The sequence below is a fragment of the Necator americanus genome, chromosome III, assembly GCF_031761385.1.
Source record: "Necator americanus strain Aroian chromosome III, whole genome shotgun sequence".
NCBI lineage: Eukaryota > Metazoa > Nematoda > Chromadorea > Rhabditida > Ancylostomatidae > Necator > Necator americanus.
In genome coordinates this window covers 25,867,782-25,891,958 of record NC_087373.1, presented here as the reverse complement: position 1 = coordinate 25,891,958, position 24,177 = coordinate 25,867,782, and the positions used below count along the sequence as shown (strand labels likewise).

The 24,177-nt window shown below is 40.4% G+C and overlaps 1 protein-coding gene across 2 annotated transcripts in view; it reads right to left on the bottom strand.

Moving 5' to 3' along the window:
- The window catches only part of RB195_010932 (uncharacterized protein), a gene marked incomplete at both ends in the record, with an annotated part of 48,103 nt that overhangs the window by 11,086 nt on the left and 12,840 nt on the right, over positions 1–24,177 (bottom strand). Inside the window, 5 exons of one of the 2 annotated variants that reach the window (XM_064192139.1) lie at positions 2,217–2,289; positions 2,345–2,530; positions 3,515–3,598; positions 4,203–4,292; positions 7,914–8,165. In XM_064192139.1, the coding sequence (XP_064049723.1) occupies positions 2,217–2,289; positions 2,345–2,530; positions 3,515–3,598; positions 4,203–4,292; positions 7,914–8,165 (685 nt within the window). Of the gene's footprint in view, positions 1–2,216; positions 2,290–2,344; positions 2,531–3,514; positions 3,599–4,202; positions 4,293–7,913; positions 8,170–24,177 lie in introns of those variants that run through there. The other variant, XM_064192140.1, reaches the window with a different exon arrangement.

The window sequence follows — 24,177 nt, the reverse complement described above, 5'->3', positions numbered from 1 at the left end:
ATCTCAGTTTCCCATAATTATCGCGTTTTTTCTATAATGCGGGTGTGACGCAGTCGGCAAGAGGCTCCGCTGTGGCTGCACGATCGATCGGAGGTTCGAATCCGCCCTCGTGCTAACCAGCAATTCCATCCCTTCTGATAAATTGGTAGCAGAGGATTTTGTCTGGGAGGATAAAAACATTAACCTGACACATCGGCTCGCCCCCGCAAGTCATTGTATTGGCCAGTTACAATGGCAGGCACAGGTATCCTTCCTCCGTAGAACTTACCAATCGACACTTTGGTGCACTCGTTGCCACAGACGCTTCTCTCTCTTCAAATTTTCCTTCTTTGATGGTTTTTTTCTTGGATGCTTCGGTGTCACTTCTGGTTAAAATTGTCACAACGCGACGTATTTCTTCATTCATGCTGTAGAATAAGCAAAAGTCACGTGGATGTAAAATGGCTGCGCAGACGGCATCGGCTTTCCGTGGCGTGATGGAATCAGGAAGCGTAATCAGCAATTTGGAAAGAATAGTACGGGACAGGCCCACTAGTGAGAACGGTACCATGGTAGACAACTCGTCCGCAAAATTCAAATAGGATCTTTGGGAAGCAGTAACTTTACAAACAATATGCCTTACTCTTTAGCTTCTGATGCTGTGCATGTTTTTATGAAGCGTTATTTCTTTTCTCAACTTTTCTAACAATAGTTGAAATTGGTGCTGTATATGGTAGGGTCAAAACGACATGAGCACAGTGCAGTTGCGTAGGCGGTTGCGCTCGTAGCGGTGCGCTGGAGGAAGCGGATCGAATCGAGGAAGGACTATCATGAAGTGGAAGAGTCGTGATAGCGAGGCTTCCTCCTCGATCAGAACCACTGCACCGCCTCGAGCGCAGCGTGTTTCATGTCGTTCTGACCCTACTATAGGTATAGAAGATCAGAAATAAATCTGAGAGGAAACATTGCGATCAGAATTTCTATTAGTTGCCGGCAAACTTCTATCTAGGCCGTCCATTCTTGATTTAAAGGCAGCGTATCACGAGGTTTACAACGCTGGAATCCTCCTACGAATATGCCAAAGGGTGTATTTCACTACTAGCGTGATCACGCTTAATTCCACCTAACAGTCCAGAAGAAAGAACGTGAGGAAAAGCTTAGTTTGCACCAATCTCTTCTACAATACAACTTGTTACGCAATAGAACGCGATCAATTGCGTTTTCGTCCAACATCAGAATCCAATTAATATAACTCAAATAAACAGCAAAAGCTGCCTTATCCGCACAATCGCAGTCCCGTTGCAGAATGACAGAATCCTAGTGCCCGTAATAAGTTGCATCGTCAGGACGCAGCAACCAAGGGTGTTTCACAAGGTTTTTGCTGGGTACTACAGAGCACTGAAAGTGATGGCGCGCATATTCCTGAACTACATATATGTGTCACCCTTTCTTATTCGCTTGGACACATCAACGTTCTCAACTTCGTGATACGTTACCTTTAACGAAGGGCCAGATTATCCAGAAGTTCAAGAGATAGAGGCGTCTGATAGTATTTACGATAAAGGAAAACAGAAATAATTCAATGGTTACAAAACGCTCAGACACGAATTAAAAATGTCATTTACTGAGTTCCCAACTTCATTCTCAGACTGATTCTGATGTGATCTCATTCTGGTCCAATGAGAGCGTGCTAACGGTGCTCATGGTATTTTCGTTTTTTTTTTTGCGAGAGAGAAACAAACCGAATATCTCGCAGCTTCACATAAAATTGTTCCCCTTAGGTTTTCAACCCTCTGAAATCAACGCAAACTTATAGCAGGCGTTATGATCTTTCTGTTTTGTTTCAAAGAAAAAGGTTGCAGTTTGATGTAAGTGATCCGTAGGTTCCCTGGATATCTATTTCTTACGAAATGGTAGCGCTTCCCAGAATAGGTCTGGCTTGAGATTCTGCAATTAAATCGCCCCTGTAAGAGTTGGATTCCTGCATTGCTATCTATATTCGACACGTCAACGTTAACGACTCATGAGCCGACGAAAATCCGGCCGACTGAGCTTCTGACATAGACAACGCGCTGCAGACGTATCTAATTCCGCAGGATCATCCCCAGATGTATACAAACGCAAAGTGATCCGTGTTCCCACCAACATACTTCCTCCGAAATTAATTTCACAAATAGGATGTCTTCGTTGAAAAGTAGAAAGCAATGTAGAATTGCAGTGGGAAATGAAAGTGATACCGTTTGGGAAGCACATCTTCATGAACTCGTCCACTTGAGCCGCATATTTATCCATGTAACTGATAGGGTCCCCCTAAAAATTCAGCCCATGCTCTGAGTATCCGATGGAGAAGGCATGAAAGGCTTACAGCTAAACCGTGCAGAGAGACCATGTGACTCTTCACGTTGTTCTTCGAATACGTCGACGTGAAATCGCAGGCTGGACACTGGAACATCGGTTTGGCGACATGGCACTGTCGGATGTGGCACGGCAGCTTCGAGGAGTGCACGTCCTTTTGGCAGATCACGCAGAATTGAAAGGTGCACGGGTACGACTGAAATTCAAATTTTCAGGATTCGTGGATTTTGCCAATTAAAAACTTGTGTTACATGTACAAATGAGGTGCTTGGAAACAGCGAGGAAAGGATAGATAAAAAAAGAAAGAGAGGAAGAAAGAAGGGAACATCATAAATCATGTCTTCCAACTGGTAGCAATAGTACCTTTTTTGTCCTCGCTGTTGCTTTCATTTATGCACCAGGGAAAATGAGCATCGATTTTGCATTTCTCATTTTTTTGCCGCAAAAATTCTCGTATAAAAAATTTGTTCCTTTCACCAGACATTTCACTGCATTTAATTACGAACGATTTCAAATCGATAGATAGAAGTTGCTATATTCCACGGTGACAACTGTGCGTTTAATGTTTTATTGATCCCGTTTTCTTTAAAACGGCACAGTTGTGCACTCGTTTATCGATTTATGAGGTTCTGACATGACTTGATCTACTGAAGATCAATAGATTTGTGGCAATGTCGATACGGATCAAAGTATGAGATAGCGATTAAGAGAAAGGGGACAAAAGATCTAATCAAGCAGAACCAATTTGCAAAATATTAGGTCTGCTGCAAAATTAAATCTTATTTATCAGTTCTGGATCAATCTGGATCTGGTGCCTTATCGTATCTGTGTTAATGAAGGGATGCGGATAGAGCCGAGAAAAGTTGAGGGTGTGAGGATTGTAATGAAATGAGGGATAGAGTAATCAGAAAAAGTAGTTATTAAGTACATAGCATGATGAGAGAAGAAATTTGCAAAAACAAGATTTAGAAGAAGGAGATGGACCTTTGCTCGGTACCTCTTTTTCATCTCAAAAGAGAGAACAAATCCGAAAAACAAGGAAAACCTGGCCCTCTAAGAACCGGCGCAAATCCTAAGCTATAGCTAGAACTAGGCGAAAAATGTTTAGTCCTTTCATGCAAAAAGAATTCAAATATAGTAGGAGAAGGATGAATAGAAAAAAAATATAAGCAGAAGTCACTCTTTTCCTTTCCGGTGGTGTTGACTGTTGTTGTTGCTGGATGGCGGCTCGTTGCTGAGCAGCTGCTTGCGCTTGGGCATGGAACTGAAACAAAAGGAGAAGAAGGAATGGTGGAGGACACGAATTTCTTTGAGAACAAATCAAAAATGTAATATCCAGAGTGAGTCTCTGATGTAGTCATTGAGATTTTTTTAAAGCCCATCTGTCGCATTACCTTACTTCACGTCACTATTAAAATCACTCCTTTGGAGACGATTTTAATAGTGACGTGAAGTAGGGTAATGCGACAATGCAATGCCTGTTCTTGTACAAAAAAATTAGGACCCGTTTGAGCAAAAAAAAATAATCAAAGGTAATTTCTACGCAGAAGAAAGCAAAATTTGAAAGAGTCACAGCATATCGGACGAAATAAAGGCAGAGTTATATGCATAAATCATTGGAAAAATTGGTTTTTTCGCTTTCAGATTGTTTGGAATGTGCGCATATCCGTGTTTATTCAAAATCATTCAGATTCTCAAAAAATCTCCTCGTCAATGAAGAAGGTTAATTGTTAAGATATCTTATCAAAAGCACAAGAATGTAGAAGAGTTCTCGTTAAAAATTCCTAGAGTTTTTTCTGGAAGCGCTGTATATGAGCATTCTAAGGAACAAAGAAAAACGCTGTAACAAAAATTTCGAGGTGACGAACCTGGGCAACAGCCTGTTGTGCCTGGAGAAACTGTAACAAAGCAGCTGCATCGGACATTCCGAAAAGAGGATTCGCCATAGGTGGCAGCTCCTGGAAAAATAATCGTGGTAGTGAACGTCACTCAGTTCGGTGTCAGCGTTTTCTTTTGTTTTGGTAGCAGTTCTTTAAAAAATTTTTTGATGCATGTCCTTGCTATTTTATGACACTGCAGTTTAGTTTTATCAGGAAAAAGATCTTGTCTTGTTAAATCCATAAGAACACATAACCTTTCTCCTGCATTCTCCTGCATTTGGCCAACATATTTCAACTTTTCTTGCTAGGAAATAATTGATTCTTTGATCTCCTTTCAAGCAAAATAGCCAACAATAGATGAATTGAAACATAATGTGGATTAAAAGGAGAGAAGTTAATTTTCTCCAAGCACTTTCTGAGCGGTTCAAACAAAGCAGTTTTAGCGAACATGTTACAAAGTTGAATAGCTGTGTATATCAAAAATTTGAAAAGGATTAAAATATTCAGCGTTGATCAATCTCTCTACGATGTTTGGACTTTTTCGACTACAGTTTAGGAATGCAGAGGTTCACGAACGCGCATGCAATGATTTGCCGGGGTCTATCCATGTATTATGTCCTTATTCCTTATTATCCTCCTAGACAAATCCGCCACCACCCTATTGACGCAAAGAATGTGCATGTATTAATGATAGGATTAAAGAATAACGGTAGTTGTAAATTTTAGGTTTCTGAAAGTTTAAGCTAAGTATGAACTCAGAGTGCGAAACAGAGCATTTAGCAGGTCTCTGACAGTCCGCCACTACATTCTGTAGACAGATGCTAAGTCGGAACATTTGCATTGTTTCACATTATTTGATTTACTCTAACGCTCAGTAAACAAAAACATTGCAGAAATAACATAAATATAGTAAGTTCGAAAGTAAATTCAGTAGAGAAGAACCGGTAAATGAAAAACTCAACATTTAGGGAAAATTCTCAGGCTGAATGGTTAAGCTGGCAGCTTTTGGTGAATTTAAGGTGGTACGGAAACTCGAAGAAGCTCTACTTCTACTCCGTAGAAGAGTTTGGGTAGTAGATTACGGAATCGAGTGCTGCTCTGCTCAATTCCCCTTAATCGTCGTAAAAAAACGGCGCTGGGACCCATTTAGTTCGCACGAAGTAAGTTAGAACGCACCATCTTCTTGGGCCTGTTCATTGATTTTACGTGGATAGGTTGGTGAGGAGACCTTATCCTCGATCGTGGATGCGCCGCATGCTCAAGGGTGGCGCGTTGCAACTGATTTCGAGGAAAGAACCGGACGTGTAGAAGGGTGGTGCGTTTTAATCACCTCGTAGGAACTGAAGGGGTTCCCACGCCGTTTTTTACGACGATAAGGGGAAGACGAGCGGAGGCACGCTCGTTTCCGCAGTCTACAATCCGAACTCTTCGTTCTCCCCAGGGTTTGTGTGCAACGTCAATTTCGTGATAAATATGTTATTAATTATTAATAGCTAAAAGAGTGTAGGCTACGTGTCACACCAATTATGCTGAATGGCTTATGTGCTAACGATTATTCAGAAAATTCAGCGACAACGTAGCAACCTTAGTTTCAAATTTGAAAAAAAAGCATAGTTTTCCTTCGATATTGGCGTGATTACGTCAGGTCATAGTGTGTTAACCCTATCCATAAAATTCATCTTTTGGGATGATTCACTAAGATACAACCGTCCTTCTCTTCAAGGATATTCATTCAACAAATTACTGTCTGCAAGAAGAAAGAGACCGAAACAAAAAGTTTAAATACCATTGAAACAACAGGGTTAATATATTTAAAGGTCTTGAACGCATCAACTTTGAAAGATAAGACCTTCAAAAGAATGGATAAATTTGCAGCCAGGAGAAATTAAATTGATGAACTCATAGATATGAAACAGCCGTTTAAATAAATAAATAAGTATAAAAGCAAAGAAGTTGATTTGTGAAAGGAAGAAAATGACCAGGATTAGGTTTTTAACAGGTATACTAGAAAGAACAATCTCAGTCCGTTCAGTTTCTCAGGAGAGAAGTAAAACGAATGTGTGCTTAATCTTTGTTAGCTTTTCACTAATATCTGGGGTAAAACTCCAAGAGAAATCTGTAATTAGGAAGAACTTTGTTTATTTGTAGTACGGAACTGTGGAACTGCGATGAACGAAGTAAGCATTACTAGTTGCACTTTTTATCAGCACATCATGGAGAACTTTTAGAGATTGAATGCTTATCGAAACTTTTGCCGATAAGAAGCAATAGGGCATCTTATGGGGCCTTCCGTCGAACACCACACCAACAGCGGACCATCAAAATGACCGGCACCAACGTTGTTGTGAGTGGCGTTATGGATTTTGTTGACAAAAATTTGCTGTGTAAAAGACTGAAGCTAACTATAGAGGCTCACGAATTTCTTTGGTGAGATGTGAAAGCGTTTTCCTAGTATTTGCAGGAAAAAAATTCTCCAATATCTGAATATCACTTCGGTCAACCGAACCTTTGGCTTTTGAGCTATGCAGTTTAAAATTGACTTGCTAAAGTTCAGTTAAGTCGTGTTTCCACCTCAATTCTTGAGGTATTGTCACCGTTGTTCGCGAAATCTGGGCTGTTTAAGGCAGCGAGCTTCCTGGGGTAGCACTGACATCGAAGGAAAGGCTCGCTGCATGGTATACTTTACGCTAGGCAGCCCTAAATGATGTGAAATGAAGTCAGCCACCTTTTCCTTACAAAATTCTTTGAGATTTGAGTTTTCAATTAATAACTGGTCAAGACTAATATAATATATATTATAAAGTAAGTATAAGTATAACATATATAAGTCAATACTAATAATATGTATACATATTTTGCGGTGAATACAGGACTGTAAGCATATATATTCTGTAGCCGAAGAGCAGAGCAAAAATCCAGAAGGTTCTACACCGTTACTTCAGTGTGCGCCGTTTCTTATCCATGAGAAAAATGTCTCAAAATTAACACACGAGGCGGAAACTGAAGCCAAATCGCTCACGTAGCATAGTTATAGCGTCATTGTATGAACTTAGAAAAAGTTACTCACGAGGAAGGAATGACTAACAGGACAAAAAAAAATGAAGCGAAGGGATGAATTACCACGCTGAGACCAATTACACCTCTTCTCAACTACGGTAACCTTCGATAGAGTTAGATAGCCGCCAATAAAGGAATTTAGGTTTGAATGACAACGATGGTTGGCTTCGGGAATTTTTCTGACGAAATGAGCGTAAACGTTGACGCATACGTGAATAAATTCATAAATGCTTCTTAATTAGTATTCCATACGAAAGTATGGCGATAGGCGTGAATGACTCAGAAGTGAAAAGGTTCGAAAGTGATCAGCACTGGGATGGAGCGAAATCGTCCATAGAAATATCCACACTACTTCCTAGTGTTGCGCCATTATTCTTGTTGCACGTGGTTTTACGCTTCCCTTTCTAAGGTTTGAGGGAAATGCAGCTTGGATACGTCTTTAGACTTCAGAAGTCTCTAAAATTCCAGTCTGCTGCAGAAATGAGGTTGGATTCTTATTATAAAATCGTAGAAACAAGTCTAAATTATTATCCATATTAGTTGGTTTAGCACCAGAAACGCAAATGTGCAACAGCACCGAATGTTCCAAGTACGCACTCTATTCAGGCAGATAGTGAAACGAATGGAACCTTTTGACCGTACCGATTTCACGTGTGGCTCCGGGAATTCCTGTTTCACGGAAGTTTGTTGTCCTGCTAAGAGAATCGCAGCCAGTTCAGAGGAAGACAGCCCGGAAACGTCCGAGCCGGACATGTTTGTTGGCGACGTGCTGCACTCGAGCATATCCGAAGAAGGCGGCGCGGACGTGCGCGTAAGCGAAGGCACGGTTCTCGCGGTCGGTTGAGCGACGGCTGGCGGTGTCGGTGCAGCTAGCCCGTTCATATTTGCCAGCATTTACCTGAAATCGACCTCGTATGAGTATGGTATCAGCTTCATCGAAGCGAGAAAAGAATACGCAGGATAACTATCATTGGAGTATGTGCACATAGCCGTGAATTCCTAACGTTCAGAACGTCCGTGAGGATACGGTAGTAGATCAGGAAGAAAGAAAATGATGAGAGATCTCGTGAGTACTCGTGTACATCTTTGTGAAGTCTGCTTCGTGAAAAGTACTCTCTCCTTTTATCAAAATTGTGGAGGGGAACTGGAATTCGGGAGAAAATATCGGTGTGTAAATTTTTAATATTTTTTTACTCCAAATCATACGAACTTCTTTATATTCGTTCCATTGCTCTCAGCTAAATTTACAGCTTATTTTTTTTGTTTTTGTTCTGGTCAATAAAAAAAATTCCCTAGGCGGTAGTGTGCATATACAGAGAGACAACGATGAGTTGGAGATTGTCCGCTCGTTGGCGGTGGATACGGACAGCGCTAACGTTCGGTTTGCCATGAAGTTCGAGGACTAACTAACCTCCTTAGTGGATTTAAGACACTATTTTCACTTCACCTTGTTATTTTCCATTTAATTTGGAATCATTTGACTTTTTATCTCGTCCTGTCGCAACGAATCCCCTGCAATAATAAAAAAAATCCCATTTTTCGAGCAGCCCCTACTATCTTTTATCTTGTATTAGTACCTACTATCGCTTCTCTTTATATGCCGAAATGAACTCGATTTGGAACTTGTATGCGAACTGCCTTAAACCGTTTTAGCACAGTCGGATGCATCACTGTGTTGCTGAACCGCGGTTGCGAGAAGAAGGATTTGGATATCACGTGGAAATCACAAAAAGAATGTTTCTCAGAACATACCAAAAAGTGGAAAGCACATTATTGTCCGTGTAAATCCAATCCAATAAATCCGTAATCGACCGCGAATAATTTTTCGTTATTAACGTGAATAAAGAACTGAAAACGTTGGCAAGAACGTTGATACCGGCATTAATCCGAAAAAGGTCGATAAGATGGCAGCGGTAGACAACTACTTTCTTTGCATGGCACCACTCAGTGTCCTTTTATTGGATAGTTGAGCCAGAGGATATATAAAACAAAAATAAAAAATATGTAGATAAAAACAAATAAATATAAAACTACTCAAACGAAATAGAAAACATATAATTATCCGTGCACCCAAGTATGAAATCTTTGTAGTCATGTAAAAAATATTCCAGGGGTCGTCTAGAATAAAAGTGCTGGAAACAAGGCATCCAAGACGTTGCGAAGCGCCCTTGGAGGACAGTGATTTTACTATAATAGACCATTTTCGTTAAATCTCAAGTTCAATACTTTTATTGTCGAGCCTCTATCTAAAAAGATCTAGGTCAAAGTGAACCAATATTTTTCATCTTTTTACGTCAAACGAAAATAAGAACTGCACAAAAATGTGTAACAAGCGGAAGTTAACGAATGCATCACTAAGGCTGCTTCATTCGAAATCCATCACGGAAAAATATTTTAATTCTTCCATCTGGAAAAATATCAAAACTATACACGCATTCACATCCCGCGCACATTCCCACAGAAAAAGTCCTGAACAATGACCAGCTTAGACTTGGATTTAATTCTCGAATTTAACCTTTTGCTGGTTTTTGAGATCCACCTCTATTTTTAACTGTGCATCCACTAGATTTCCTGGACGTTCCTCGAGTTCGTAATTCTTTCGTTGTAGCGTTTTTCGATTTGCGTGATTTTTCCATTTAATACATTTAATGATAATGCAGAACATTATTAAATGTGCCTGAAAAAAAAATGACAGAAAAACATTTAATAATAATGCTTAATAGGACGGTGCTAAATTCCAAGAGAAATTTCCCGAAAACCTTCCATATTTAAAGATTACATTCCAAACATTACTAATACAGCCGTTCTCTCCCGGGGCAACAATAAACAGTTTTTGTTAAGAAAAGAAGTAGCAGAAGTGTACAAGAGTTTTGCACAGAGGCGCTGAGAATTCTGTGATCTATTTTGTGGTCATATATAACGTATACAATGAGCAAGAGTACTAGTGGACGGTATGAGAAGAAATGAAGCAGCCGAAGATTGTTGGGCACAAATAGAACTATGCGTAAGAGCAAAAATCGTGTCGGAATCTAATCACAAACCAGAGAAATGGCTCAAGATAGCATATGGTACTAGAGAGCTGATGTTCATGGGAGCTATCTGGTTTCGCGAGGGTTTAAGAGGCCTTAGCCTCAGTCAAAGATGAGTTGAAGCGATAAGGCTAGAGCCGCTTGTAATGCGATGGCCGGTAAGGCGAAGAGGCTTATGCGGCCGCGCGAAGCCTTACGTGCTCTGCTGGGCTCACTAGGATTATATCACTCGTTTTGTGAGCTCAAGCGCCACGAGCAACGCAAAGACCGATGTGATGAGAGCCATGAAATTGCAGGGAAGTTCATCGCAAGCTTTTTGTGGCTATGGATATTTCTTTCAGATGCAACATCGCGTGAACTTCTCGAAGCGAAAGAAGACCCCTCATCATCTCTTTGATGTGAACAATGCGAAGGTGTTAACTTCTATTAAAGGCCTTGAAGGCACTGAAAAAATCGCTCCGTAACGGCTCCTGCTGAGACTGGCGATCTTGGAAATTTAAATCTTAGCGTTAGTACATTCGTCAAAGTACGTTGTTTTGCCTATTTCACGCCTGCGGAATTATCGCCTAGTGAGTAGCCGTTTTTTCGTAAGTTCATGGCTTATTGCTGGACCTTTGCCAGTGCTGTTCACCTCATTACCACATTCTACCGCGTGTTGATCAGCGATGTTTGCAGCTCCATTTGGGAAATTCTGAGTGTATTAAATACATGTCTAAATGCTCTTTATGATTCTTCATGTGACTCATAAAATAAACATTCACGGCGAATAAATAGCCTGTGAGTTGAAAATATAAGATGTAGTAAGGCAAAAAAAGAGGAGAAGAGAGGAAAAATCGAAAACGGCAATGACAAACTAAGGAAATTGATGGAAATACGTTGAACAGACAATTTTTCTGACTTCCGTCCAACACCACAGCATCTCAGGGGGAGAGAGTTTTGGATTGCTACCGTACAAGCTTCGCTCAAGGTAATGGTGCCGAATTACCGGAACGTGGAGCGTTCAGTTAAGCCGACCAAAGCGAAGCAATGAAAGTGGACTGTGATTTAAAGTCAACGACGGGCGATTAGCGAACGTATGCAACTTGAGGGTATCCAAACATCGCCGCGTTGAGCAGACGAAAAAAATCGTTGCTATGTGATGTGCATTTCCTTCTACAGCACGAATTGCGTCGAATTCAATGGTGCCTCAGAGTTGGCGAAGAAAAATCTGAGGCCAGGAACGTTCAGATGATAGGTATAGAGTTCGAAGCGGTACGAATCAGGTACGAATTTTGGGCCCGCACGAAGTGTGGCAGAAGCAGAGGTGGGTGGCACTGTGTGTATTTGCAATCCGACTAAGTTCGGTTGGATGTCGACGCTTTGTTCGTCAACGGCAGCTGCGATTGCAATCAGAACCTTCGTTGAACATTGATTTCAGCATTCTATCACAAATCTAAGCGCACCTAATGACCATAAATAATCAGAGTGATTGGAGCAGCTTAAAACTATCCAAAATGCCTTAATCAAATAAAATATTGGGAATGCTGGGAATATTACAAATATGTCGATTCAGAATAAACTCACGCTTGTAGAAGGTGCATTTTACAAATCTCGCACAAAATAACGAAAGTTAAAGTTAAAGTTAAAGTTTAGCAGCAATGCACTTTGACCAAGAAGAAGAAATAAAAATTCGCATTGTAGCAGAATAAACAAAAATAACAAAAATGGTCGAGTTACTAATTTTTGGATCTTTGAAAATGAAAGTCCGGTGCAAAATAAAGTTCTGTGCTCTTAGCCGCTGCGAGCCCACGTATGCTCAGGTTTATCCTTCGCCCATCATCCATACTTTTAGTTTAAGCGTAGACCAACGATGCTGAGATCCCTCGCAAGAAATGTTGGCGTATTATTGTCAGAGAACGAATTTAGGGTGGATCAACTAACCGAAGAGTGAAGTATTTCAGGAACCGAGGAACAATATCCAGGAGTGGAAAGAATTTCCGCTCCTTCTTTAGTAATTTTTTTTCCAAAAAAAGGATCCAATAAGATTTTTATTCGGGTATGTTAACTGTTCAGATATGAAGGTGAAGGACTGCTTAAGATATTACTAACTGGCCTCAAAAAAGAAAAAGGTGCAAAACAGGGTTGGCAGCATAATGGCCGAGCCGAATTCGAGATATGTATTACTATCAATTAGTTGGGTCACCAACACTGCTGTCTCTACATCTTGAGCTTTCCGTTCAATTTGTGCTCAGAACATCCGAGGATGAGTTGCCGAGAAAGCAGATAGGACACGTACAGCGGCGGAAGGAACCGAGCCGTCTGTATGTGATCAATCTGAATGCGTCGAAAAAAAAATGAGACGATACGAGTTGGTAATTCTTACCTCGTGGCCATTTGGCAGATTCCATTTCTACAAGAAAGGAGCTTTTAAAGATATAGTTTGGTCTGAGATCAGCATGTCCAAAGCCTCCCTTTCGCTGACAAAGATTCTGACACATGCCGGAAGTGAAATTAAAAATAAATGATCTAGAAGACCATAAGAACACCAAATTTAACCCTCTTCTAAATTTTAAAAGAAAAAATAGACTGTTTTCAGTTCATTAGCACCTTTGGCTCAGCTCGAGTTCAAACCAGAACCGGTAGTGGGGTTGCGGTTGTGGAACGGAAGGCGTATGCTGCTCATAGAATGAGTAGCAGGGGCAACCGATGTATCTAAGTTCAGTGTTTTTATCCGCCCAGACCAGACCACTAGCAATTTAGCGGCACCGGAAAAATGAAAGTTTAGTTTGATCCAGAGCCAAACTATCGGAATTGCAGACGGTGTGAGGACTTCTTGCCACCGTGCTACACTCGAACTAACACTTTGGAGTTGATAAAGATGGTTAGGTGACGAACAAAACTTCCACCTAGACTACGTCGGAATTCGGAAGAGGCACAACAGGTATGGAATTTGTCAAAGTTTAGTCTTTATCTCCGTCTATCGTAAAGTTCTTTTAGTTCTATTAATTTTTCCCTTAGGGCTAGAAACGGACGTGAATGTTACTTATTCCACTATTATTCTGTGCAGAATACGCTTCTTATGGCACATGCAGATGTTGCGATCAAAAACCATGCACTTCTTTGTTTTTTTCCTGGCATTTTAATTACCAATGACGTCGATTCTTCTGCAAATCCAAGAAGACACAGACAAAACCAAAAACAGAAAATTCTGGAGCGAGAAGTGCACGAATGAAACGGAATAATTAGGGAACTACGGCTTCAGAGTACTTCCCGGTCGGAGTCACTAATCGAATTTCGTAGTCAAACTCTGGATGATGATATCTGGGCAGTAATCCACTCGCAAGACAAAGTTTTGCAAAAAACATCGATGATAATTGATAATTCTGGCATTGAACAATGGAACATTCTTCTTTTTTCGAATGTTTTCGAAATGCAATGCTTGCGACGAAGAAAACGTATACAAGAAGATTATTCAGCTAGAATTTTAAACGAAAATATTCTTTGAAGTTTTTCTTCTGAAGTGGATCGACGCCTTACGGGTGGTTTTGATTCCCGAAACCCAAAGAGATTCCACCAAACTTTTTTCTGTTGTCCCATTCCAAAAAAGCGATGCGTAGACTAACAGATACGGCAGAAAACAAGTGTAAAAGGAAGGAAATGATAGAAAATATCATTACACTGTTTTTCCATATCAAACCGCCTGAAAGTAGCAGGGAAAAACTCGGTAGACGTCTCGACGGCGAGATGGCACCGTTTAGCTGATTCAGACATTTTTTCTCGTCTGCAGAGTTGTTTGCAACTTGTCTCCTCGACACTCGATTCTCGCCCGTCTTCTTATGGATTAAGCCACTAATCCGTAAACGTGATGAGCGTCACCATAAATAGTAAATCTGCACTGCGTGGAAATCTGCTTCTAAGCTTTGAATAAGCAGCCACAACGATTCGAAACTTGGTTGTTATGTACAGAAGATGAAAGAGAAAACATAGAAATTTCGCTTCTGCAGGTTACTCGAAAGATTTCCGGATTACAAGCATTTTGATCGTTGGAAATTCTTCCAGGGGATAGCCACCCTTAGTTACATCCATCCGTACCTGGCTATTTGATCATTATCGTATAAGGGCGAGATCGTAAAAAATTGTGCCAGCGTGTTCCCACTCAGATCGGCAACACTCGGCGAGTACGATAATTCTCACAAAACCGTTATACGGTGATGAAATATGGTAATACTAGCAGAAAATGTTCGTTCGAGACCGGCACGACGAGGAACAAAAAGAACCGCGAACTCCACCCCATTCCCTGCATTCCACGGGCAGACGGATGCATCTGGCTTCAGCACCGGCTCTTTCCTCACTTCTTAACATTACTTCACATAAACTGATTTATCTACAGAGATAAGATAGAGTCCACGCTCACTCGTGAATCTAACAATTTTTGTGTACTTTCTAAAATTGTTGTAAAATTCAGTTGTGAATACATGGATCAAGTTGTCGGATCATTGTCTGCCTGCCTTGTAAAACTACATCTACCAGATCTCCATACGGCATTGAACGAATTCGTTTCACTTTCTCTAAACTTCGATGAACTGCAGAATCTCCTCTATAGTTCTGAATTTCTTCTGGCCCCAAAGTAGTTAATAGCCATGCAAAATCAAGCCTTTTACTAATACATGGGTCAAGCTGTCAATCTAACAATTTTCATGTACTTTCTAAAATTCTAAAATTTCTAAAACTAAATTAATAAAAACTTCAATTGTGAATACATAGGTCAAGCTTTTTACTAAGAGGGAAGTTTGGTTTTCCTCGTAGAAAAATCAAATAGGTGTTTCTGAAGATTGATATAACTGCAAAAAAAAAATTAAAAAGAGGCCGAAATCAGGTTCCCTTTTTGAGCTAGGTCTTGATTGATGGTGTCCACCAACTTTGAGGATTGTTTTTTTTTCTCAAAGGAAGGAGAAATGAACTTCATGGATAAATAGATACTTAAAACAGATAATGTACAATTTGGGCAAACATTCATCTTGCTGTCAAGGTGAAACTGCTGTAACTCTACTTCAAGTTTTTTCTAAGATAAGAAATGTGCATTTGAAACAATTGTGAGAACTTGTTTTCCTCTCAAAATCTGTCCGAGGGATAATTTTCTTTTTTCAACTTATGTATTCATTGTGAGTTTTATCGGTCATTGCTTCTTCCACATTTTTAATCGCAACAAAATCTGGCATAGATTTGCTATGGTCATTTAAAAAATCCCAACGATGGCGTTACAAATACGGTCACATCTTTTGAAAGGAAAATGTGAAAAGAAAGTCCGATCAGGAAGAGTTTGCACGACCGCGGTGCTGACTCTTTGGTCCCTCTCTTAGAATCCTCATTCATTTCGGCATGAAGTATTGTTTTGTAGCACCGCCTGAGTCAATATTATGCACTCGACTGTGCATCGAAGAACAAACAGTGATGAGTTTGTTACAGCCAATGAAACAGGCCAGAGCAAGTCGATAGCGGCAGAAGCGGCGCGCTTCCAGTCGGCTCCATGGCCGGCCGGACACTGATCCGAAGAGTGTCCTTAAACTTAAGCGAACGCAAAACAGTTCCGAGAGCATTCCAGGGATCCGAGGTACATCGCAGACGGGGCGGTCACCCTCAGAAGTTTTGGCTAACTGCATGGGACCACTCAATTGTTTTGTGGAGGCGATAAAAAACATTGAAAGACAGAAGTTAAAATTAAAAGTTAATTAATTAAAAGTTAAAATAGATAAAGTACATTAAAAAATAAGTGGGACTCATGACATGTGCTTAGGATTCACAGCGTTCCTAAGGCTTACAAATAATTGCGCTCTCAGATAACTCAATCTCTGTTGCACATATTTCTGCATTTCGTATTTTGCAGCCTCTGCTTACAATTCTGAATAAAGCTCTTCCTTCGTTGTAAAACGCAGATCTCACAAAGATTCTTCAGAAATTATCCGCTCTTTTCTTTCAGTGCCTCAAAAGCTCTATTTTGAACGTGAAAAAGAGGAAAGTTTCGAAATGAATTGTTCAAGGGAGTAACTCCATTCAGAAGCTGTAGTTCAATTCATCTCGTCGACGATGAAAACCACTTAAAAACGGGGAAACAGTAATCATCCGTGTTTGTTTTACGGGCTGCTCAGGATCATGGCCGCAAGGCTCTCTAACGCAAACTTTCATATGTATTATGCATCAAAAGATAAAAAGACGGAAGTTAAACGCGCAAATTTAAATTAGCTTAGAATTTTTTCTTCTCTGAAGAAAAAGGGAACAAAGCACTGCAGGTTTCGTCCGAAAAAATATGAAGCACTTCCCATCTTTATTGCATCCCTGTCCTTTCGAATGGCTTGTGAAATTGAATAATTTGTGATTAATTTAGTAATTTAACCCAAATTGCTTAATAATCTATCAGAATTTAACAAATTATTAGAGTATTCTCTTCGATGAGGCTCTGCGAGAAGGTAATTTTGTGAGGTTCACTTGTGATCACTAGAGCGCGAAAGAGATGAGATTTGACAACAAAAAGCAACATAAAAAAGGGACTGCACTCCAATGCAAAGGACTCTCTTAGTTTTTAAACTTTCGCCTTTTTTCCCATCGAAACCTTCTTCTTAAATAATGAAGTGTCAGAAGTGGTTGTCAGTGACAATTAATACTTAGCCTCTAAACTCCAAAAGTAACCCCTCAGTGTTTTCCACTGCTTCTTTAGGTAACACCTAATCCGTAAATCTTCTATCTTCAACTCGTCCTGGATTCTAATAAATGTCGAGAAAGAAAGCTGCGTTTTATGCTCCACACCAGAGTCAACCTAATCTGAAGCTGACCCATAATTAGCAGGAAGTGATCCTCAGCTACGTTTGACACACCTGAATGGATCCATCGGAAACGATCGCGGCGAGGAACGCCTGCAGCTCCCCGCTTTTCTTCCAAGTACGGCCTTTGGCTGGTCATTAGTGCATTTATCGCAATCACCCTGTGATCGAACTAACTGCGTCAGTGATACCAGTGCGGGGCAGTCCACACTATTCCTCTCTCGCTAGTTGTCACATCAGCTGGCAAGCTTACATCCTGGTATCCCTCAAAAGTCGGCTTCTATACAGTTCCAATAGAAAGCCTCATAGGAAGTACTAGCAATGTTATAGTGATAATCAATCAATAAAGTTTACGATTCTAAGCGTGGAAAATGCGGGATAAGCGCTCGTAATCGCGTAATATGCACGGCCGTCAATGCTGCGGCGTTGAAAGACACTACCGTATTCTGGCAATCGCGTCATCGGATGGCCCGAAAAGCAGCGACCAATGGCGACGGAAGCTCGGAGCGCTGAATCCGTGTCGGAGCTTCGAACGCCTCGAGCACACAAGGTACGAACTTATTGATTCGAAGACGATCCGAGCATCAACAGCTGAGCGAACGACTTGAGGGACCACGACCACCTGACATTTTGCACTTCTGGGACACATCAGAATATCCAGTAATGGGGTAATAGTAAATAAAATTTAATAAGATAGTAAGAAATGACTTGGAGATTTTTTTGCTTCTTCTAAGAGATCTTTATAATCCATTGCGAACCTCCTTTTTTTGTTTCGATATATTTCATTGAACATTTTTCAACGTTTGTTCACCCCCTCGTTTCCACAATTAGTTAAGACTGAATGGAAATGAAAATGTTTTTAGGCATAGACGTAGAAAAATCAAACTGCAGGTGATTAGCATTACAAAACGGGGTTACGGATCTTTGTAGCCCAAAAGATTTTTTTTTGTTCGTGTACCATGGTCCGGATTTACAAAAAACGATTATTTGAACAAGTGAAGTCGTATTATTTCCGTGACGTAATGCAATCGAGTACCTTTTTTGAAAGAAAAAATCATTGCGTCGAAGCAGATAGCGTGGACTAAAATACAAAAATCAAACGATAACATGAATCAGTTTTTTTTTTCAAAAAAAGCGAAAATTATGTTTAATACTGATTTCTGCCTCTCGTCTTTTTTTTTGTCGGAGACGTGCTCTCAGACTCCCGTGTTCTCTCTGAACGATTGATCCGACAACTTGTCTCAGAGCATTCCAACTGCTGATTAGTCTTCGCGCTTCAAATGAATGAATGCGAATTACTCCTAAGAAGTGGAGTTGTGTACAGTTGACTCAATTATCGTCACATATTCAAATGATTATCAGTTTTTTTTCTCGGGAACCACATGCTGAACTTACCCTGAGCCATAAAAAGTACACTCGGTAGTGATTGCGCCACCCATCGCTTTGCAAATCTACGGCTGTGGCGCTGTGTTTGAATGAAAGCCACCACTGTGATTCAAACAATGGAAGAAGCCAATTAACAAATAAAGATGCAACTCAGAGCTGTTACTTGAACAAAAAGCACGAAAAAATATGAATCTTTTCTCACCGTTTACATTAAGAACAAGCATATTTTCGTGTTTTTTTTGCTACTCCCTGTACTCTTTTTGCTAGGAAAAGTGAAGAAACCATGAGATCACATATGTAAACTCGTTGAGAATACGAGAGACAAAAAATCTGAATACCTCTGCTGCGCTCTGCTCCAAGAAAGAACTGTGAGCATGAAAAAGTAAATTATTTTTCTTCTCCAATATTTTTCTTTTCTTCTCCAGAACCATGAGGAAGTCATTGAATTTGTGAAGAATACCGAGAATTTAGCAAAAATTTCGATTACACGAAGACGTATTTTCCTGGATGCAACATTGATCACTCCCTTGCATTGCTGCAATGTTCTGATCCGCATATTCATAGAAAACATAAAAATTTGCAACCTTCTCGGGCAACGCAGACGAGGAATAAGTTTCTTAAAATTTCCTTCACAAAAACGACCAAATACCAGCTTAAGCCGTCCTTTAATTAGTATTTGCCCATTCTACTGCTTAATGAAAGAAAAGATAGTACTTCTCCAAACATGACCTCCTCGGGAAACAAATAAAGATGAAGCGAAAAAGCAGATCACTATGGATTCACGAAAAAAAAATTCTCACGGACATCTTGAAGATTTTACGATTGGATTTCGTCCACATGAGTTCTTTTCTCTCCGAGAAATATGAGTAAGAAGAAAGTTGATGGGATTAACATGAAAGTATGCATCCTACGTTATACGAACAAAGAACAAGGCTTCATGGATTGAAGAGTAAACTACAAGTATTTAAAACAACCGAGATTCTAATTAAATCTGTGTAGCAGCAACAAAAATGCCAAAATCTGAAATAACGCTATGAAATGAAAAGCTGATACGAAAAAAAACTGCGTATGTACGGATGGTTGGATGAAATGACACTCGTTGAAGTTAATCAATGCGGCATGCTGGAACCTAAGCCTACCCGCCGGGAGGCTTACCCCTAATACGGGGCGGCATGCACCTAAACCCTTTTCATGAATTATAACCGCACACTGCTCTCAGCCATGCCAAAATATGATGAGTGTATTGGTTTTTTTCTCATCGAAAATAAACCGCAGAATTTTCTTACCAATTATAAGGATTACAGGTTTTTCTGATCAGAAAAAAGCTAATGAAAGGGTGAATCTATCTATATAGATAGATTACCATGATAAAAACTTGTAAATCGTACGTATTTCTTAGCAACGTGGAAGTTAGGGCGGGGAACAAAGCAAAAAAAAATTGGTTTTTAAGGAGCAAGAAAAAAGACTAGGATTTCGTTTACATCATTCTCTTTTTCAAGAAATTCTGCTGATACCTTCTTATTAAAATGAGATAAATGAGATTTCAGGTCGGGTTTTCATAAGAATTCGAGAAAAAAAGGAGTACATAAGTAAGTAAACCAAACTGAGTTAAAGGTTTTTTCCAGGAGAGAATTAAATAAGTTTGCAGACAACTCGAATCAAGCTCCTACTATCCTCTAGAATAGAGAGAGCAGCAGAAGATTCCGATTCCCAGCCTCTTCCTTCCCTTCCTGCGTATAGCCGCAGCTTTTAAAATTGAAAGAGTCAAAATTCCTATTCAATGATCAGATCATTCCATGACATTCTTTCTGCGGTGCATCTCCACGATATCCCGAACAGTACAATGAGCCGCCTGATTCACGGATGTGAGACAAGGGGAAAAAATGTGGAATATCGATTACGACGACGTTGCAATTCTGCTCAACGATCGACTTGTGGACGAATAGACAATCAATGCGGGAGACTTACAGTATTCCTGACACGACGGCGCTCCGAGTAGTGATTACAGCTTTCTAATGATAACTGGTTATCGATAGGTGTTCGAAAGCATCGGCCAGGACGAGGAACGCTGTCGAATGTACTAGTTTCATACTTTTTTCATCGAAAAAGTGTGTTAATGGAAAAGCAAAAGAGTTGGATAATAAACTTGGAAAACTTGAAAAGAATCTAGGCAGAAATCAGAAGAAAAATCCTCAAGAGAGCAGCAAGCATCTAAAACCTCAAATACTGCTAATAGCAGTGAATTCCACAAAAAAAAACTCATTAAATAGAATTGTGAAACAAACGCAATCAACAGACAGTGACACGTGAACTCCGAGTAAGAATAGTTTTCCGAACTTCCAAGTTCTAAATCCAACCTTTTAATTCTAAAGTCAAAAATCTGCAGAGGCAGCGTAAAAAACAATAAAAAATAATATTATCGGCATAAACTGCTTCAAAACAAGCATCTAAAAATACTTTGTTTAGATCGTAGATAATAAGTTCCTAAATGGATTTGCCTAATTTCCAGGATTCAGGCTGAAAGACGTTAGGCTAAGCTATATCATTCCAAAATGTTTATTCAGTAGAACCATTTCCGGATGCCTACGTTAGCAATTCTGCAATTTTATTCTACTCAAAGTTAAAGAGTTAAAGAAATTCGAATTAAGTTAGTTAAAAAAATGGAATTTGTGAAGAAACGAGAAAAATCAATCAAAAAAGTTTGCTTTCAGACGGTCGACAGCTCTTTTTCACACTGACAACGGCGTCTTTTATTTTCCCAGCGTATAAATGTGCTCCTTTTAGCATAATGAAGGAATCATCACGGGTATCCGAAAAGGAATTGACGAAGAAAAGTTTTGAAGTTTTGACTTCAAAGGAGATTCATGAAACGAAGTTGGAGAGTTCGAAAGGAATTTTCAGGATTCCAGAATTCTATTTCAGTGTACACGAAAAGGAAGAGATGTTTTCAAGGAGCACTCAAAACGCCCTGCTTGGGCCTGACTTTAGTAACAATTCCAAGATCACACTACTTCCGAGCTCCGTTCCCATAGGGTGTCTCACTGGATAGATGATCCAAGAAGAACGAAAACGAATCAAGCGAACTGAAATGCTGAGATGTAAACTGTCAATAAAAAGTTCTGGTAGAAGCGCTTTTTTCAAAGCTCAGGTGAGCAGATCCAGAAACACTAACCAAAACGCAATTCGCAAAATATGATTCGGATGCGAATGTTATGGAAGTGACAGAACATGGGATCCCGAAAAGAATGAGCCAAAAGTATTTCTTTAAAAGAAACGCCATCAACGAACGGAAAACTGACGTGGTCGCTGGAGCGAGGAACCGTCCTCGGCGGTATTCTCGGCCAGGCGAGGCAACGGCGCAGCGACATTTGTGCGTGTGCACGAGAAGCACTCACGTGCGATTCGAATATGAATCAGTGTAGTGACCACGAGGACAGTCAGATGAACTCGTCCAAGTAGCTTCACAAAAATCTCGAGGACGAGCTGTCGTTTCTGGATTGAAGCGGTCGTGTTGTTGCAGGTGTTTTCGTAGGCGTGAAACTGGAGAAATTTCATTTCGCAAAGACTAAAGAGTTCATTGCGTTGGCATCGCAACTGTTTCTTCATGGAACGATATGGTTTCGGATTGGTAACTGGAGTGCTTACTCATTTGTAAAACCATTAATATCGAAAATATGATTTGTGAGAGAACCTTAGGTTAATTCAGCGGTAACGAGGACGGAGTTGAATTCGGAAATCGGTTTCAAATAATATAATAGTGCTAAGTAGCGCTAATGTCGTATAATTTAAAGGACATGAACTATCAAAACAAACAAAGGAATGAAACGAACTCCGAATACCTATGGAGACATTTCTCGGCTCGGCGACATCCCTCGGCTTAGGACCTCATCCCGAGAAATACCCACCGGCTCCTGTATAGGATCGCAGTCGAGCAGCCGACAGACGGAGCCCTTCACCTCAACATGTTGTAATGATGATGCCGGAAGGTTTTTGTGCGAATTTTTAGAGCTTCTCAACGATTAGTCACGCTGACAGCGAGGAAAGCGGCGCATCATGCGCTCTTGAATGCCTTGTTGTTGGAAGCAGGATAGCGATGAAAGGATAAGAAGCATCATCGCTGCTTTCTAAAGGATATCAGGACCGAAAAGATCAGAAACGAAACCGAAAGAATTCATCATTTCATCCATTCACACCAAACGTACAATTCTAGGTGCTATGTAATGCTAATTATAGCACATAATCGAAAATTCTGGAGCATTCGTGGACTATTTCTGAAAGCTGGGAACTCCGAGAATTGAGAAGCAAATTATGAAGTTCGTGTGTGTCTAATGTTAATGATGCCGAACTTCTACCATCTGTGTCCGTCTGTGTCCAATCCAGCATCTGTGTCCGTCATTTTCCAAGTATCCCTCGAAGAAAATAGTGCTGAAGGTTTCCATATTTGCAGTAATAGTGAAGACGAATTACAATAAATGGGTGCGGATATCTGTACGGATGTGAGTGTGGACGAGATTTGCCTTTTTTGGGGAAATTAAAAAAAACAGAATTCTGCCTGACAGAAGAGCGGAGCTGCACAGAGCAAATATTGCCTCTCAGATAGCACAAACCTTCTTGTAAGACAAAAACATGAGGAGAGGATCCGTAAAATTCGCCTGGGATCGACGTGAATGGCGAAAACACTTGGCAGCGCGACAATATCCGTGGCCGCGCGTCCTCACGACTGGCTGCTGCTGCTGCTGGTGCTGTTTTCCACATTTGCGACTTGGATGTTTGCCCAGTTTTGTTTGGCCACCTACTCTCGGAGGTAACTAGGGGAATATGTTAAATAACGTAGCAATAACACGATCAAATAGCAACTCGTGTGTGTGTCGAAAATAACAGTGCAGGAGGCATCGTTGGCGGAAGTGCTTAAAATAACCGGCAATCCTGGAAGAGAAGTCCTTCCTCGAAGGATTCCCGATAGCAAGTCACGTGGACCACACAAAACTACTTCTTTAACAAGAGTGTTTTCCATTAATTACTGACTAAGCGCTAAATTCTAGCAATAATGAGTGTTCGGAAAATAACCGAAGATGACCTGATTGATTGGGAGAAGGAGGAAAGAGGTGTGGCAAACACTTGCAAAATTTTGTTTCCGAGAAAATGTTTGTGCTTTGCTTAAGAGTAAAGAGGAAATTCCATGGAGTCCCAGATGATGTACGTTCTTCCTGCCGACGAATACAGACTCCACACGTCGGCCAGGAAAACAAGCACTTATCCTCTCTAATCTCAGAGGTTACTTGAGAGTATCGACTGAAGAAAATCCGTGATGTCGTTATCCGTATGGTATAAGGGAATCGGATTTCAAGCGGATACTGTGGGAATTCTAAAAGCATATCTCAAACAGCATTTTTTGGTGGAAAAAAGTGCAGAGTTTGACCATCGTGGCTGCCTACTGGTTGTGGGCACTGGTGAAGATGCTACAAAATAAGAATCGGGGCCAATTCTGGTCACTTCACCTTCACCTCCACCGGTGGATCCTTCAAAGAAGAGGAGCAGCTATGCTCGCTAGTTAAATAAGCCCACTCCCTCTTTTTTCCTATTTTTCAACCCATTTTTCCCAGTGCTTTCCCTCGACTTTTCATTAGAATGGTGGAAAACCCTAACGATGAACTTGTCTAGTATGGGAGAGCCGTTACCTAAGAAAAACCCAAAAAT